At 36.9% G+C, this 19295-nt stretch overlaps 1 protein-coding gene across 2 annotated transcripts in view; it reads right to left on the bottom strand.

Moving 5' to 3' along the window:
- The window catches only part of LOC137392905 (DDB1- and CUL4-associated factor 1-like), a 47455-nt gene that overhangs the window by 24719 nt on the left and 3441 nt on the right, over positions 1–19295 (bottom strand). For both annotated transcript variants that reach the window (XM_068079266.1, XM_068079267.1), the window contains exons 7-16: positions 19133–19234; positions 14953–15111; positions 14487–14666; positions 11302–11517; positions 10216–10382; positions 9828–9959; positions 6870–6972; positions 5693–5830; positions 1489–1615; positions 457–569 (exon numbers count right to left, since the gene is read on the bottom strand). In XM_068079266.1, the coding sequence (XP_067935367.1) occupies positions 457–569; positions 1489–1615; positions 5693–5830; positions 6870–6972; positions 9828–9959; positions 10216–10382; positions 11302–11517; positions 14487–14666; positions 14953–15111; positions 19133–19234 (1437 nt within the window). The remainder of the gene's footprint in view (positions 1–456; positions 570–1488; positions 1616–5692; positions 5831–6869; positions 6973–9827; positions 9960–10215; positions 10383–11301; positions 11518–14486; positions 14667–14952; positions 15112–19132; positions 19235–19295) is intronic.

Raw genomic sequence — 19295 nt, 5'->3', positions numbered from 1 at the left:
AAACAAAAGGATTTGAAAACCACTGATTACATCAAATAAAAAAGCATGTTTATAAATTATAATAGTTTAAATAATTGTTTCATCAACAAATACAAATGCTTGATTGAGCCAGAAACAAAATAATTAGGCTTGCATAATGACTACTTACATCAACTACTCCAAATACAGACTGTAAATTCTAGTCATTTGAATGGCTCCCCTTATATTCTAGTTTCTATGGTCATTACTGTTTGCTAGTCAGCATATTGAACAAATTGTTATCAGCAAGGTGTAACCCAGTCATTAAAAACTATCTAATTATCTAGTCAACAACCGAGATGGCTCCAAACTTGAAACCTTTTTATATTATGCTGCAAAGATTACAAGAAGATGAAGCACAAATACGATTGAAAAAATTCGACAGCTTCATGAAATGTGGCAAGCCTATCTACAGGAGACTCTTGCTAGAGAACTTACATCTGTGATATTTTGTGGCCTGCCACAAACCCTCTCTATCAACTGAGATGCATATTTGCAGAATTTTATTTGTTCATATCGCTTGTCTTGCAGTACTGGCTCCTTCATCAGGGCTGCAAAAGAAGAGGTGATACTATTCTATCCATTCAAGGTGACAGTAAAGAAAAGAACTGCCGGATAGGAAAGCATCAGGTTTGATTTTCAACATCAATCTAACAATAAGCAATAGATTTAAGCTATGAAGAGAAGAGAGCACACTTATTTGGTGCTTCTATATTTCACTGGGCCATTACCTCATAGAAAGCCTCAATCAGAGCCAGTCATATAAGCCATTTAATTTACACTGTAAATAATAAGTTGGCTTACATTGCCGAGGTGGAGGAAGAGCCAATCATACTATGTCAAGGACACATTGTAAAAGTTGGGCTCATCTGTGAGAAGCAAACGAATAACATTGATAAAACCCGATTTTACTCGGTATGCCTCTCACCAGTATGCTCAAGATGGTGAAACAAACACAGCTACCAATCTGTCTCTTTTTATTTTCAGTCTAACAAAGGTCATCATAAAAAATATTGTCACGACAAGTACTAGTAACAAACAAACCGCCGCCATCAAAATATAAAAAAACGTTCCTGCTATCATGCATATATGAGAAATGAGACTAGACCGAGTTCAAATAGTTTTGTCTGGTGCTTATTTGAATCCAGGGAATACAAAACTCACTTTTGGGATACTACTCATAAAATGATAAAGAAATATTCCATTCATTTTGTTTGCAGCAAACTAAAACAGCTCCAAAAGATCTTTTTATTCAAGCTGTGTCTGTCCCTTACATGCATCAAAAAGGGCAGAAATTCTGGTTGAAAAGCTAAAATTTTTGCAGGATGGACCAGAGACTAAACAATTCATTCACATATCTGGCCTTGCCATATACCTGAGCTCACCCGTGTCTCATCGTATCTGCCCTCGCCACCTACATATTTGACCTCACAATATAGCTAATGTATTTTTAATATTTGAAGCACAAACCCAGCAGCTGTCCATCATTGAAGAGAGGAAGCTTGCTCATTATCTGACACATGGTGTCTGACCTGGAGAGACCAACCAATGCCTGGCATGCCAGAGCTCTTATTGCATCAGCACCTGTTAGCGGAGTCTGTAAAAATATAGCAGACCTTATTGATAACCGACAAAACTTGCTACAAAATAGAAATACAAACATTGCAAGAGAAGTTGATGAGCAGCATTCCTCTTCAAAAGGTCAACAGCATCCCATATCATGCAATAGAGTAAGGTGACTGCACCTAAATGACAGTATAAATCTTTGAGTTTTGCCTGTGAGCTTCTTAAGACCGGTTAACATTAGATCGCCATTTGTCAGCATTTCCCTTTCGGCGTTCATCATCGATTATGTGAGCCGTGAATTGATGGGATCGACAAAGCATCGCGAACACGTCGGGAATGTTTGAAGCCGTCAAACTTTTTCGATACTTCGCCGAGCATCGACGACCGCCTTTCAAATGTGAACCATTTCGTCAATGGTAATTCGCAGTCGCTGATAGAGTGATTTATTCATATCTGTTTATGATAGTCGCTGCGGGACTAGTTTTTGATTCTAGCACGCGAAAACAAAGAGGTTTCTCCGCGAAAAACTAAAAAGATAAATGAGAACACTATGTCACGGAGTACTTCCTGATGCAAACGGGGATGGGTATGTAATATTGTGAACATGGTAATCATCATGGTAAAACATGGTAAAGTATTGCGGCATTACCGCCGAACTACGACGATATAACGTGAACCGGCCTTTAGCAACTTCACTAAATGTCAGTGATAGTTTGTGGCAAACTTATTTAACACGACAGCATTTGAATACTTATTGCATGCATACTGTACAGCTGATCCTCACTATCGTAAATAACCGAAACAGTTGCTATTTGGCCACCAAGAGAAACAAAGGAGGTCTAGATGACTGAATATCAACTAATGACAAGCAGGAATGAAAATGATTGGTGAATTTTTTTTATCATAATAATGAATTAATCTAGTTATAATTATATATACCAGTACGTTTGACAGTCCCGTGCACCGTGATAGATTGTAATAGGTAATCAATATGCGCGTAATTAATTCATGAAGTGGCCATTTCTTCCTAACGCTCTTGGTGTGGCTTCGGACAAATGGACGGATACTGCCCTTATTATAGTACAGACTAGGTGAATGCCCAGCATTGCTCGGGTATTAAAAAACAGCTTATAAACAGTGGTAGGTAATGTAGTTGGCGTTGGCTTATTTGAGTAAGCTAGTATCCGTATTGCTAAACTTACTAATAAGAACTGTGAGAGCAAGCTTTAGTGACGCAGAGTCACTATGTGTATTCTAACCCAGATAATGACTCATATCGCTCAATGAATCTATTGCATCCCGTGTAGCTTAACGGGTTAGCTTGTTACTTCATGAATGGCAGATTCTGAGATCAAATCTTCTGCGATTCGGATTTTTCATTGCCAGATTTTAATGTCTATAGCTGAGCAGACACCCAACGATGACAGACAACGAACAAACTTCAGATTTATATATATAGAGTAATCAAGTATTTTTATTTTTTGAATGGATCTAATAATCCAAAATTTTCGAATTTTTATAATTAAGTATTTGCAATTTGTTCAATGCAATTATTACGTCACATAATAAAAACGTAATAAAATATTTGTTCAAATTAATCTAAGATCATATCCTACACTCAAGGCTATTAACATAAACATTAACATAACATCCTACCCACATGATTAACATGAACGTTAACATAACATCCTACTACTATAAACATGAACATTAACATAACATCCTACACACTATTAACATGAGCATTAACATAACATCCGACACACACTATTAACATGAGCATTAACATAACATCCTACACGCACTATTAACATGAAACTTCAAGAGATTGTAAGAACCAGAGTTACTGATATAGGTATATTTGTAAGCGCTATAGGTACGTTAGCTTTAAAAAGTATTGTACTTGTGATCAAACGGTTTCAGTCTACAGCCTGCAATAAAATAATTTACAATCACAATTCACAATCACAATCCATGGAGTAAAGGCAGCTATCCACACTATAATTTATGATGTTAAGATTACATGGTTCCATATTGATGGTGAAACAGTAGGTAAAGTCAGACATCTTTTATTGATATCATTGTTCTTTTGCGTAATTCAAACATTTAATGCACTTTTAATGTTTAGCAAGTGATAAGGCAGTGTAAAGAAATATATCATCTTTTAAAGTCATCTAAATCTTTTATTGATGACCTTCAAATAGTTCGCAACACATTAATTTGAATTATTCGTGCCAACCTCGAACATGAGTAACTCTAAAGTCATGCGTTATGAAATGAAACTGTAAGATCTAGTTGGTTGATACCGTTCACACGTAAAAGAAATAGGTATTGATGGCTATACATAGCGGGTACCTAATCTACATGTCTAGTGGCAAAAGAAATCCCACCAATATTGACTCTACTCTGTTGACATGAGTTTATGACATACTTTGTTTGTAGTCACAAAAATATATGCTGTCAGCGATAATGATAGAGGTATAATTGTGTACACCTAATCTTGATATAAAGTTGGGCTCTAACACTACCAGTCAATGCTCAACACTTTGGTGCCTAGTCTAGTATATAAAAGTGAAAAGTGGGTCCCGTGGTCTTAAACCATGTTAACAACCTTCCATCGACTGTGAAGGTACTTGGAAGGGCACAGCTCCTTTTGAACTGAATATCATTTTAAATAAATATCATTTTGATGCTGTAAGCTCGTAAGAAATAGTGAAAAAATAGAAACCAAATAGATTCATGATGTAGAGGTAACTGAAAAAACATCATTATTGCAGTACAGTAGATGCTTCTATAGCGTAACGAATTTATGTAAAGTTTTTGCTTCGTACAACGTAAAAAATTCCATATAACATTAAGCGTCAAGTCAGGTGAGTTCTCAAATTCTATTCGAATGGTAACGTATCTCGCTGCACTTGCAAAAGAAAAATCGATGCGCGTGTAGCGATATATATTTTATATATACAGCTTTCATGACATTCTAGTTCGACGTGATAGATCGTCAAATGCATCGACAAAACAGAGAATAAGGTAGCTGTGCAATTGTTCATAAATACTTAAATGCAATCGATTAGTGCGGGTGTTACAGCGTTGGTCTGCCAATCCGAATGTCACGAGTTGGAGTATCACCAAAAGTTATCTTTTATCCCAACCATGACCACTGGATGCAGATAGACTACGAATAGGTAGTACCGCTCTTTTTATAGTGAAAATATTTTTGTTTTGCTCTATTGTAGACATATAAAATATTTGTTAATAGTTTTACCAAGCAGAATAGACTTTGTTTAGAAAAAAAAGCAAATTATTGTAAAGGACAGTCGAAGATGTGCACGCCCCATCAACTTATTGTAAAATTAGCGCAATCATAGTCTGTAAAACCAGTGAAGTTGATCAGAAAAAAGAGAAAAGTTGTCTATGCAAACCAATTATACTGTAGTTCCGGTACAGCCCACAAATTGAAAGGTTATGTCTAGTTTTTCCTTTTTGCATGGCCAAAGGGGTGAGTTTGGAAAGATCTTGCAACAAATTAGGCCGTTTACAAGTATTTTACTATTTATATAACGCACAAACCCTATACCATAAACATTCCTGGAACGGATTATTTGCGTTGTACAAACGCCTATTGTACACCTAATCTGATAAATGGTGTCAGTTTTCCATGAATAAAAAAACAACTAGTTTTAGTATGGAGCTCTTGTTGCTTTGTCTATTTCTGTGCCTACGTTACCAAGAACTTCCATCAGTATGTTGTTAGGAACTAATATCCTGGCAGCAGCCATTTTTCCTTTCCCAGATTAGTTTAAAATACCATTAGTGTGTTGCCAATATCTCACGGATTAATAGTTCAATCAACTTCCAACTTTGGAATTATACTCAAAACATAGCATGCATAAAGTGGACAAATTTTCGTAATTCTAACTAAACCAGAAGCGAGAAAAATGGAACTATGCGACCGAGTTTTCTCGGCCTAAGATCTGATGAGAAAACAACACCTTAAACTATCTTGGGTCCAAACGTTTTACCGCTAAAAGACATTCAGCACAACAGACAAGCTAAATAAGCATAAAATAGACAATGAGGCAGCACGGAGAGTAGCTGTTGGCAGCACCTGTATAGTGAGAAGTTTGAGCAGCACCATGATGCCATTGTTCTGGCGGAATTCATCCCAGAGCGATTGTAAGAAGGGAGAGTGAACAGACACTGAAGAGGAACCGAGAGATTTGTTTCTCCTTGGAGCTGAACAACTCTGCAAGAAAGTATGTAGTGATTTAATAGTGTTGCAGACAGAGCATTACACGCAGTCAAACCAGTCAACAGGGATCTGCAACAAAAAAGGTTCCTTGAGAATGAAGGAAAAGCTTTACTGCACTCAATCTTACTGCAATTCATCACTTTAATACTGATGTGAGAATGAGAAAAACAGTCTTCATTAAAATGGATTCGAACTTCAATTTGTTTCTTGTTTCTGGCATCTTTTCCCAGTACTCGAATATTGCACGAGCAAGAAACAAATTCTGGAACAAATTCAATTTTTGTAAAATCGTGCATTTTCACATATACAGTAGATTATCGGTTTACGATGGTCGCAACTTATGACATTTCGTGGTTATGATACACCAATAATAAATATAAAATAACATTAAAACGTGTTTTCGTCTCACATTGTTTAGCGGCATAAGAAATGTAACCAATTGCAAACTAGTTCGTAGCACGCAGCGGATAAATATGCTGTGCGGTGGTGCCAAGTGTAAAAGATGGTGTCACTTAGTTTCAGAGTGACGCTATTTTGGTTGAGTTTAGCCATTTCTTCTCTAATGTGTTTTATCGTTTTTTTTAAACGTTTTGCCCTTTCGTACGGCTCTAAAGCGTAAGCCAGATTCTTCTGATGGTAGAGTATTGGCGAAAAGAAAGGTCATCACTATGGAAGTGGAATTTCAGTACAGTTTTTTTTTATTAATAGTTCAAGTCTTTGATGTATTTTATTATAGTACTGTACAATACTTTACAGTACAGGGCGTTTAAAGCACTTTATTTATTTTGCTCCGACTTACACCGCAGTGTAAGAATGGATCAGCAGCATAAGTCGATAACCCCCTGTATATGCATACATATACATGTATATACATGTATATACATACACAAATGTGTATATACCCAAACATAACAAATGCATATATATGTACATGTATGTATAAACATACACAGCACTACCAAAACATGCAAAAGCATTTAGGTCAAAAGCATTTAGGTCGAGGAGAATAGCACCGACAGACGGTTAAACTTACTATGTCTGAAGGAGCGCAGACGAGATTTATAATCACATTCAGTGCTGATGTCTGTACTTCAGCCTCACACAAGATGTCTGTATCAGCCATTCCCAACAAAATGCTGCCAACAATAGGAAATCCATTAATATAAAAACCTAAACCTAAAAATAACTGCACTGTCCTCACGTCTGCTAACTGAAAAAATAATTCAATTGAATATGAGAAGTGGTTTGTAAAGTAGTGGTTCTGAAAAGATTGCATGCGATAGAATACAATAGTAAATAGCCATTGAGTCAACACTCGCCTTTTCACTCAACTGACAAGCAAAGATATATTTTTATTTGTTGTGCTGGCATATTCTCAAAAGCAAAGCTATAACTGTACAGAGCGCAACATCTACACATAAATGAATCATGACTATACAGTCAAACCTCTGTATATGTATTTAATTCGTTGTGGAATCTGCTTAATGTTTAAAAACTCTCATAAGGAGCAAACATTTTCATATAATGCATTGTGATTCATTTGATTCATGCCACGGCCTCCAAGCCTGTCGTAACTCCTCAGTCTATACGGTAGATAATTACAGATAGCAATACAACAAACGCATTATGAACATATGCAAAGAGGCATACAAATTAAACTAATAAAGAAGTAACAAAGGTTTTTTTGGAAAAGCAGGCCTGGTGATAGATACGGTGTTAGAGACGGTGTTAGAGGCGGTGTTAGAGACGGTGTTAGAGACGGTGTTAAAGGCGGTGTTAGAGATGGAGTTAGAGACGGTGTTAGAGACGGTGTTAAAGGCGGTGTAAGAGGCGGTGTTAGAGATGGAGTTAGAAGCTGTGTTAAGCCGGGTTCCCATATACGTCGCAAAGCACCGGCGACACACCGCAGGCTATTAGCGATGAAATGGGAACGTATGCGCCGAGGACCGCCGAGGATCGCCGGTAGTTGCCGGCGGCATCGCAATAGTTTAGCGCTGTTCAAATTTCGCAAATGGCCGCAGGCAAAACCTTCCCGAAATGCACTGTACGGGTAAAGGTCACCATTATAAGAACGGCATGGCGAGCGAACATTTTATTTGATTACGCAATTATGTTTACGATATTATTAACGATGTGGCTTTTATGTGAACATTAAACTGCGCCGAGCACCGCAAGTGTTTTGCTGCGCGATATTACCGCCGGTGCTTTGCGACGTATATGGGAACCAGGCTTTAGAGACGGTGTTAGAGGCGGTGTTAGAGATGGAGTTAGAAGCTGTGTTAGAGACGGTGTTAGAGGCGGTGTAAGAGGCGGTGTTAAGAGATGGAGTTAGAAGCTGTGTTAGAGACGGTGTTAGAGGCGGTGTTAGAGGCGGTGTAAGAGGCGGTGTTAAGAGATGGAGTTAGAAGCTGTGTTAGAGACGGTGTTAGAGGCGGTGTAAGAGGCTGTGTTAGAGGCGGTGTTAGAGGCGGTGTTAGAGACGGTGTTAGAGACGGTGTTAGAGGCGGTGATGGAGATACACAGCAAATGTAACTTCAACCTTCGGTATACTAAGTAAAGACTAAACTACCGTAGTTTATTTATTGTTGTATTAGTTTATAGATTTCATGTTTGCTTCTCAACTTTAATCTTCAGCTTTTTATTACAACCAGTATCACCAGTACAACTAGTATCACTAGTACAACAAGTATCACTAGTTGGCGCAAGTTTTTAAATTCGATTTGAATGAAAGTTACATAGTTGGCCTTGAAAGCAATGTTTTCTCTCTTGCCTTACTTGGGAGAGAAAGTAACATATAAGGGTATCTTTATTTTATATACTAGTAACCTGTCAGTCTAATGTGCCGTGAGAGTCAGGTATGCCGTGAGAGTCAGGTATGCCGTGAGAGTCAGGTATGCCGTGAGAGTCAGGTATGCCGTGAGAGTCAGTCTAATGTGCCGAGAGAGTCAGGTGTGCCGTGAGAGTCAAGTATGCCGTGAGAGTCAGATATGCCGTGAGAGTCAGGTATGCCGTGAGCGTCAGATATGCCGTGAGAGTCAGGTATGCCGTGAGAGTCAGGTATGCTGTGAGAGTCAGGTATGCCGTGAGCGTCAGATATGCCGTGAGAGTCAGATATGCCGTGAGAGTCAGGTATGCCGTGAGAGTCAGGTATGCCGTGAGAGTCAGGTATGCCGTGAGAGTCAGGTATGCCGGAAAAGCACAAAGAATAAACTATCTGCACAATTAATGAGAAACCCCACAGGGTGATCGATTGGAGCAGTGTCACGAATGTCAGACTATGAAGCCGAATGTCATGAGTTTGAATCCTTAACAAAGCAACCTTCTATCTCGACCTCTAACCGTGACTTCGGACTAACAGAGGGACAACCCTTATTATAGCACGGATCATAAGATCTTACTAAACTGTGAGACTATGACACTCTGAGAAACTTTAAATGTAGCATGTTAAAAATTACAATAGGTGTGATATGAAACATTTGCTCAAATTTTACAGTGGTAAAAAAGTCTGATGGCAAGGCAATTGCGATTAAAAGTAGAGGTTGACTGTATAATCACGTGTTGGTAAAGGACTCAGTAATTCACATACATGTACATGTATGTAACAGAAATGAATACAAATATTCCTCATGTATCTGACATGGTTATAACAATTCAGCTGAGATGAGTAAAAAATAGAGTTAATGTATTGTCACAGCACTCTATGTTCAGAATTGAATCTATCTAACTTATCAGTTAACTCTCACTAATTGGAGAGACAAAAGTTGCATTACTCTAGAATAATAAAACAATTCACACCATCAATACGTCTCCTCTCAGAAATAAATAATTAAACTAAGCTCATCTAGTCAAGACACTAACCTCATTATGCCATTGGTTATTGGTTGTGTTTCAACTAAAGTCAACAGAGTTTGTGTACAAAAAAATGAACGAAAACTTAGCGATTAAACAAAGTGGTGCGACAAAGGAGATGTAAGGAGAATGAAGACTTCACCTGAGACCTGGTGATGAAAAACTGTCATTATACCGATCTGGCAGGTTGACGACCTTACAAAGGTCAAGTTGCACTGGGGGATAAACTGAGCAAACGTTGAGGGTATCTAGTAGCCACCTTATCGACTCAGCTCTGCAATACAATCACAGGCTACACATCTAGACAACAGTGACTACATAACAGGGGTGGCACTATAATCACCTTTCACAGTTTAATATGGCAGATAAGCTAAGAATATTATAAACACTAAAAATTATACATGAGAACATCAGGAAGAATTTTCTATAACCAACTTTGGTGACCATTGACCATGACCATTGGAAGTTGTACACTCGATAAAGAAAATGTAATAAGTGTGAACACAAATAAGCCTGTAGGTCCAACTTACTTGCCATTGTAGGCTGGCCAGTCAGCAACCAAAGTTATAGTCTTTAGAAATAGTTCAACTCCGTTCATCTTTTTAAACATGGCTGCAGGTTTCCAGTATTTCTTTGACATGCACTGCAAGAGCAGCTGAATGTCTTCTGTTAAGAGTTCAGGGGCCATCTTCATCGTCTGTCAATGACAAGTTGACGCTTATTAACCTTTGAGTGGGCAATTGTTCTTTCAGAGTTTTCCCTCCGTGAGTGAAACTCAAAAAGATTTTTTCACTATGTTCTACTCTACTTCGGTCATAACTCATTAACGGTTTGTTTGATTTTTATGAACCCAAAATAAAAACTGATCAGTAGAATATTCTCTACAAAATTATGCTAATAATCGATAGACTACATCAATATACATGAGATTTTTGTTGCTTCTGTAATTGATGGGGTTTTAGCGCGCCTGAGAGGGTTGATTGCCACAATTGTCAGAACTACGCTCTGATTCGAGGTCACTCGGGTCTAAATCTGACCCACTGCGTTCAGATTCGGCCATTAAGTGGTCTACAGCCTGATCTAATGGATTAATACATTTAGGCGAAATATTAAAATGCTCTTCAGGAGCAGTGGGCAATGGACTAGCATCTGGAGAAGCCATTATTAGGGCATATCGTTGGCCATGTTCACACTCCAAAGTATTTCAGTTTTTTTCTCATAACTTCCAGAATAATACGATCGAAATAGGTAATAATTCTGTCAATCTACTATGTTTTACTTCAAGCAGTATAGCTTGTTCAACTCGATCTGATAGTTCAACCTATATAAAAAACCTTGAAAAAAGCTGACGCCGGTTACATTTATGTCACGTTGCCCACGGGATCGTGCGAAATGTAAGCGATATGTGGCTTCGCTGGCTCAGGTGTGAAACCATCATAATTTTATTTTTTCTGGTTCAAGGCAAAGCCAAGCACTAAGTCGGACATACACGTATGTCTATTCTAGAGCTTGAGAATGCTACGCGAGTTACACTGAGCTATAAGAGTTTCACACTGTCGGAAGCTTGAGTGGCCACGATACATATGGCATATTGTGACTAAATAATGATAGCTTACCTTATGAGGTAGTATTTCTGGAGAGCTCACGGGTGAAACACGCGAGTTAGAATGAGAAAGTGACTGTCGTATTTTGTCCGCCAGTATGCTTGCATGGCTTTCATAGTACTTTTTGAGGGTGCATGTCACGTGACGGATCGCTTGGCGAGACACATAGATCTGATCATCGGTGAAATTTGCATCCGTATCAGCATTTAATATCTCTGAAGTACTCAGCTAAAACATATGATGGTGGCAAAATAACATCAGCCTAGCTGATACCGTTTCCTTGCAGATATTTAGAGCCTGGTTCAGAGCTGTTGACCTGAAACATCTTTAAAACCATATACCATTAAATACTAGTGCAAAATTTGTGTCAATATTTACACTATACCTAAAATAAAATTCCAACATACAAGCTTTGAAATCTTTCAAAACATTAAAGTTTTTAAATCAGATTTAGGTACACAGTTCTCCTTTGCATAATATTATACAGTGCTACACTTACTATTTTATTTTTTGTTTTAAAACCATAGATTCTAAAGACTAGTGCATGAGAGCGGTAGGAGTGGTATAAAATATAAATGGCAATGCTTTCCTTATAATTAATAATTAAAGCAGCAAATAATACAAAAGCATGAGCAAATATCTTCAAATAAATTCTTAGAAAAATTTCCAAATACATCTAGTAGTTATGGTGAGGGAAAAAGTAAACATGATGCAAAAAACAAAAGCCTAAAACAAGTGAAAGTAGAAAAGTAACCCAAAATAAAATAGAAGAATATGATATACTAAAACTAAAATATATAACTAGCTACGTCGCTTCAGAGATAACGCGATCTAAAGTTAGACCAGCTCTGTATATCTATCACAACCTTTAACTACACCCGAAAAGCCTCCCGTATCAACAAGGCTACATCTCAGTTCACTTGTTTTATTAAGGCAAAGTGACAATAGAAACCTTTTTTTATAACTTCATTTAGTTTTTTAAATAGTTTTATATAATGCATTTGTTTTATGAATAAATTTGATAACCTGAAGTATCTATCACTCACTTTTTGACTTGCGGAACGAATTGAACAAAATACAGTGTACTCTTATAAGAATATTTGCTCCGACATACAATGACTTTGACATACAATGAAAATCTTGAATGGATGAACTTTGCATGTCAAAGTGATCAGACGTAACAAGACAACATGAAGATAAAGAAGCAAGTCTTTGATGATAAATATGACAGACATTACTCTGTAGTGATCGGGAATATATATGCTCATGAACTACAAAACGCTGATGGCCAAATGTACGTGTTAATCAGAATACTTAACAATAATGCAAAAATTCTAAACAAAAAATCGAAACTACAGTCAAGCCTCGACATACGAGCTTAATGCATTCTGGGACTGAGCTCGTATGTCAATTTACTCGGATCTCAAAAAACTATTTCTTGCACAAAATATCCAAGTACAAATTAATCCGTTAACATAGCATGAAAAAAAACACACCTAAACAGAATATTACAGTGGAAAAACATGTTAATTGCTGTAATTCAGTACCTACGCTAACAAAGTAATAAGTACCTTATTTAATTATTATGATCTGCGATTAAAATGTAACATCACAATTTACACTACTGAATGGAGTTTTTACCATCGAGACGAACGTTGTTGACAACGTCTGTGAGAAACTTAAAAGCAACGGTTTGGTACACTACATTTATATGAACCTGCATAACAGAAACTTTTAATTTAACATAAATTAATTTACCTTACTAAACACTCAGTTAAAGGGTTGAAGCTACTAAACACTCAGTTAAAGGGTTGAAGCTACTAAACACTCAGTTAAAGGGTTGAAGCTACTAAACACTCAGTTAAAGGGTTGAAGCTACTAAACACTCAGTTAAAGGGTTGAAGCTACTAAACACTCAGTTAAAGGTTGAAGCTACTAAACACTCAGTTAAAGGTTGAAGCTACTAAACACTCAGTTAAAGGGTTGAAGCTACTAAACACTCAGTTAAGGGTTGAAGCTACTAAACACTCAGTTAAAGGGTTGAAGCTACTAAACACTCAGTTAAAGGGTTGAAGCTACTAAACACTCAGTTAAAGGGTTGAAGCTACTAAACACTCAGTTAAAGGTTGAAGCTACTAAACACTCAGTTAAAGGTTGAAGCTACTAAACACTCAGTTAAAGGGTTGAAGCTACTAAACACTCAGTTAAAGGGTTGAAGCTACTAAACACTCAGTTAAAGGTTGAAGCTACTAAACACTCAGTTAAAGGGTTGAAGCTACTAAACACTCAGTTAAAGGGATGAAGCTACTAAACACTCAGTTAAAGGTTGAAGCTACTAAACACTCAGTTAAAGGGTTGAAGCTACTAAACACTCAGTTAAAGGTTGAAGCTACTAAACACTCAGTTAAAGGGTTGAAGCTACTAAACACTCAGTTAAAGGGTTGAAGCTACTAAACACTCAGTTAAAGGGTTGAAGCTACTAAACACTCAGTTAAAGGGTTGAAGCTACTAAACACTCAGTTAAAGGGTTGACGCTACTAAACACTCAGTTAAAGGGTTGAAGCTACTAAACACTCAGTTAAAGGGTTGAAGCTACTAAACACTCAGTTAAAGGGTTGAAGCTACTAAACACTCAGTTAAAGGGTTGAAGCTACTAAACACTCAGTTAAAGGGTTGAAGCTACTAAACACTCAGTTAAAGGGTTGAAGCTACTAAACACTCAGTTAAAGGGTTGAAGCTACTAAACACTCAGTTAAAGGTTGAAGCTACTAAACACTCAGTTAAAGGGTTGAAGCTACTAAACACTCAGTTAAAGGGTTGAAGCTAAGTTTTAATCTATTACTCAACTTACTTTAATTTTGTCGTCATATTTTTTATCATGTTTCCGGTTAGGCGGTTCTTGCCTCACGTTCACTCTAATTTTTAGCCAACCTTTCAACAGCTTTTTCAAACTGATTCAAAGAAAAAGACCGAACGATGCTGTTCTCGGAATCGGCCGCATACTTGGCCGTATAGTGTAATGACCATCGAGAACCGGCTCGAATGTTTGTATCTCAATGATTACTCATATCTCAAAGAAAGAAACTTGCTCGAAAGTCAGCTCGTATCGCGAGTTTCTCGCGTATTGGGGTACTCGCATGTATAGGTATGACTGTACTCGGAGTTGAACTGGCATAGAAAGAATAGGTATGTCATACCACATTGTAAAGCTTTCGAAGGCCATCCATGCTATCAAAGATGTCAAGAAATGCCTTGAAGGTGAGAGCGTTAGACAGAAACATGACAGCATGCATCCTGCCTGACTGGTGGGATGACTCCAACAACCATAGGACGAGTTTGTTCAGCTCCATTAGTAAAGAATCTGGCTGAATACACACCTGCAGGGCAGACAACAACGTATATAAACACGTATATATATATATGGTACACAACAAGCTTGAAAGATGACTACACAGCTAAAAGCCTATAACTAGCCATAATATTTGGTCCAATATAACATATGGTTACACAACTGTCTGCAGAATACATACACGTATTTTTAGCCATAGATGTTTAACCTAATAAGCATATGTAACCTTTTATAGCAAGAAAGGCAGTAAACAAAAAAGCACACAAAACGAAAAGAGAATCAGACGTCTCCAAAGAGCTGAACGCGTTACACACCCTCTCCATAGTGTCTTCAAAGAAGGCCAGGTAGTAGAGACACAGAGACAAGCCAGTCGAGGCGAGTGAAGGCCTTGGCACAGTCAGAAACTTCTCCAGACCACCACTGTTGATGAATTCTATTCCAAATTTTTTATGGCAAAGAAGAGAGGCCAGATACTATAAATGGTTTAACAATACATAGTGAGCAACTTATTAACAAGCCAAAAGGTAAACTTGTTTTACCAAATCTACCAACTATTGTAATGGAAATAACAAAACAGCGGCCAACCAGAAAAGCAATACATTTGTAAAAGAATAGAAACCAAGTACAGTGAAACTCGGCTAACTTGACCTTCACGGGACCGAGAAAGAGTGTTCGAGTTATCAGAGCGTTCAAGTTATGAGAGCACTGTCACAAGTGCATGTATTATTGTATTTATCAGTACATATACAAACTATATATAAATGAAAAGCATTGATTGCTTGTTGCAAGTTAAGGGACCTCTCATGTAATGTTTTAACAATTTTTATCAGAAAGTATATTTTCTTTTTATTACTTGAGATTCGTTTGTTTGTTTTAGGTGATGTGACTGCCAGGACGTTTTTAGATTAAAATAGGCAAAACCTGATCGCGGTTGAAACTCTCAGAAAAAAGACTTTTTTTTTAGCGTTTTAACATAAACCAGTTTTGCCAATTTTTTTAAAGTTTATCTGAAGGTTACCTCGCTTCTCCTTGCTTGCGGAGGGCTATCCCCAAGCGCATGTTTGTTAAAATTTGATTTTTTGCAAACTTTTAGAAAAGTCGTTATCGAAAATATTGTGCCGATGGTGGTAATAATGACGCCTAAGAACTACTAAAAGTTGTTGTTTATCTCTATGGCTTGGAATAAAGTGATATTCTAAAGCGATAACAACCGTCTCGGTAGCCGTTGGGCAAAAAAACTGTTCGAGTTAACGAAGTTAAGGTCAAGTTATCTAAAGCAATTTATCATTGCGTGGGAACGGACCAAACAAATCCGTTCGAGTTAACCATGTGTTCGAGCTATCAGAGGGCGAGTTATCCGAGTTTCACTGTAGTAGTAATAAAAGAATGAGAGAAGAGAGCTGTATATTAATATTGGTAACCGATTTAACAATAGCAATACAGTGAAGGTCTCCTTTGCATATTACAGTAGATGCTCTTATAACGTGAATTCCAGAAAATGTAAAAGATTTATGTTATGTTTTTGTTTCCAACTACGTAAAAATTCTATATAACGTAAAGTTTCAAGTCGGGCGAGTTCTCCAATTCGATTTAAACGTTAAAGAATAGAGAAAGCATAATATTATTATGCTTTATTAGTTATCTTGAGGTGTTGAATGTTGTTCTAAAAAAAGAATCAAGGAGATTGACCCACTAGAAGCTGAGATATAGACAGCCAAACACAGGTCTACCTAATAAAGAATCAGAGGAAAACCCTTCGAAAATCCCGAAAACTGTGACGTATAAAATCGACTTAATGGTCATGTGCCGGAGTTGCGCACCCTTACCGCCGTTATGTATAATGATTGTTTTGGCTACGAGATGTGAAACGCTTCTCGCGATAATAAATAATTTACATACTAGCTCTGGTTTCTCAGGAAAATCATCCAAACATTGTGTGGTAAAGGCATTTGCCCACAATTCCTCGCCATGATTTTTTAAAGCAGAAGAGCAGATTTTGACTATTGTGCTTCAAATTTTAACTCGATCTCCACGGATATGCTCCGAAGATCACCTGTTCAACGAACGGCGCGTGTATAGTCTATATGCGATATCCGCGAGTTGCAGTTTGTTTAGAATAAGAAATAGGAATAGGACTTTTTGTTCCTTCATCATTTTTCTACTGTGTATCTACTGCAGCATTCTTCTACTGTGTATCTACTGCAGCATTCTTCTACTGTGTATCTACTGCAGCATTCAGTTGATTTTCATGATTATCGTCACTATTAACAGACTGGAAGTTCACTACAGCCATAATCTTAAAAAGACTAACTTGACCGTGCTGCTCTTGCTATAAGAAAAGAAAACGATAACTTTTGCTTTGATTTTTCTATTGATCTATTATTTTATGTATGATTATTTTTTATGATTTATATAATATTCATAATGCATATTATACAAAATAATAATATAACTGCGTATAGAATAAATGATGTAACTAATATAATTTGTAGAAAATTCCAAATAATAACCGAGATTGATGATTGATTTAATTGATTCTATTTATTAGCTATAGTTAAAAAATCTGAACAACGCTAAAGATGAGTCTGAATAGGGAAGCTAAGTAGGAGAACAACAAAACTGAGCTGAACTAGCAAGATAGCGAAATGTTGCGAAATAATAGATGCGTGTAATTATTTTATGCTAAAACTAATCTACACGTCAGAGGGACTGGTTCGGAATTCTAGGAACGATGATTGTTAGGCCCAATTTGATTGTTCTATACTTCCAGGGATTAAACCAATTAAAACGCCGTGATTGTTACAGGAGAGCGCATTAGTTGGCTTAATTGACCAATGGCACACAAGTCGATTTCATACGTCATATATTGACGATTACCAAAACACTTTTGTTTTTTGGTAGACCTGTGTTTGGCTGGCTATATCTCAGCTTCTGGTTGGTCAATCTCCTTGATTCTTTTTTTAGAACATCAGTCAACACCTCAAGATGAATAATAAAGCATAATAATATTATGCTTTCTCTATTCTTTAATTTATCTCGACGAACTTGCAAAAAAAACGAAGTGCATATAGCGTTCTACCTACATATTATATACGTATACAACTTTTGCAATCATCTAGTTCGCCGTGATAGATCGTCAGATGTGTCGACAAAACATGGAATAGGGTAGCTGCTCATTGCTCATAAATACAATCGCAATCGATTGGTGCAGGTGTTACAGCGTCGCTCCACCAATCTGAATGTCACAAGTTGGAGTATGTCGAAAGTTTTCTTTTATTCTAACCTTGACCCCTAGATACAAATAGACGACGAACAAGTAAAACCGCTCTTTTCAAAGTGAAAATATTTTTTGTTTTGCTTTTTGTAATAAATAAAATATTTTTTATTAGTTAACTTTGCAGAAGAAACTTTGCTGTCTAGAACAAATAAGCAAATAGTTGTAAATGAATGTCGAAGATGAGCACTCCTCATCGACTTATTGTAAAGTTACTGCAATTATGGTCTATAAAACCAGTAAATAGGCGACGAACAGGTGGTACCGCTTTTTGTAAAATTTTTTTTTTTGCTTTCTTGTAGACGTATAAAATATTTATTATTAGTTTTACTTTGAAGAGTACACATTGCTTCAAATTCAAATGTGCGGCCTATACATGATGGCGGCTTTACAAAGATTTACGGTATATGAAAGTAATATTCATTGCTAATTTCGACCTCTATGCAATAGCGAGCGTCGTATATCCAGAATAAGAAAAAAAAATTGTGTTAAAAGAAGTCTAGCTCAATGATTTTGTAACTTTCAAGCAGTAACCACTTTTTCTATTTTTTGAGTTAAGACTAAGGTCAAATTCATATTTGCAAAAGCACTAAATTTTAGAGACCAAAGTACTCTGATCAGACAGTCCTTATATTATAAAACAAATGCTTCTAACTTTTCACGCTGCCATACCTCTAATTAGCCAAACATTTAAGCCATTAGAGACATGGCAGCGATGATCAGTAAACGGCTAGTAGCGGTTCGGAGCTCATAAGACAAAATTAAGGACAATGGTGAACAGCAGCAAATGACAAGTACCATATTTATAAAATCATCTGAACCAATAATTTTCGACAGCAACGCTCAAAACAGAAGTAACAACTAGCACTCCTAAAATATCTATTAAATGTTACTATTGACACCTAATAGAGTGAGCCTAAATCACAGTGTTAGGTTATGATATTTCATTAGACAATGTGAACCATGCAAAAGAAAACAATTATTTGTTTAAATTTAAGGATGAACAAAGCCTTGACACAGTAAAAAATACTTTGGGCGATCTCTGTTTATATACATCAACATTAACCTAGAATACCTGAGAAATAAAAGAATCATAGAAGAGTCTTGGAAAAGGAAAGTCTAATAACATAGCAAGTATTCAACAGCATTCCAACAGCGTCCTTGGACTTAACAAGTTTGTTGAGTAAATGTGCAGCCTAGCGATAAAATGTAGTACATACCCTGACAGCAGCAAAACCGAGTCTGATGTCACAGTTCTTTTGATAATTGAGATAATGAAACACGATGTCCATAGCCTTGTTTGTGAAAACCTCTGGTAGAAGCTAAAATCATAGAAGTAAACAGTTGTGGCAGGGGTATAGAAGTGTTATCAAGTAGACATAT

Source organism: Watersipora subatra, chromosome 4, assembly GCF_963576615.1.
Source record: "Watersipora subatra chromosome 4, tzWatSuba1.1, whole genome shotgun sequence".
Classification (NCBI taxonomy): Eukaryota; Metazoa; Bryozoa; class Gymnolaemata; order Cheilostomatida; family Watersiporidae; genus Watersipora; species Watersipora subatra.
Note: the sequence above shows the minus strand (reverse complement) of the source record. Positions and strands in the feature narration are given on the sequence as shown.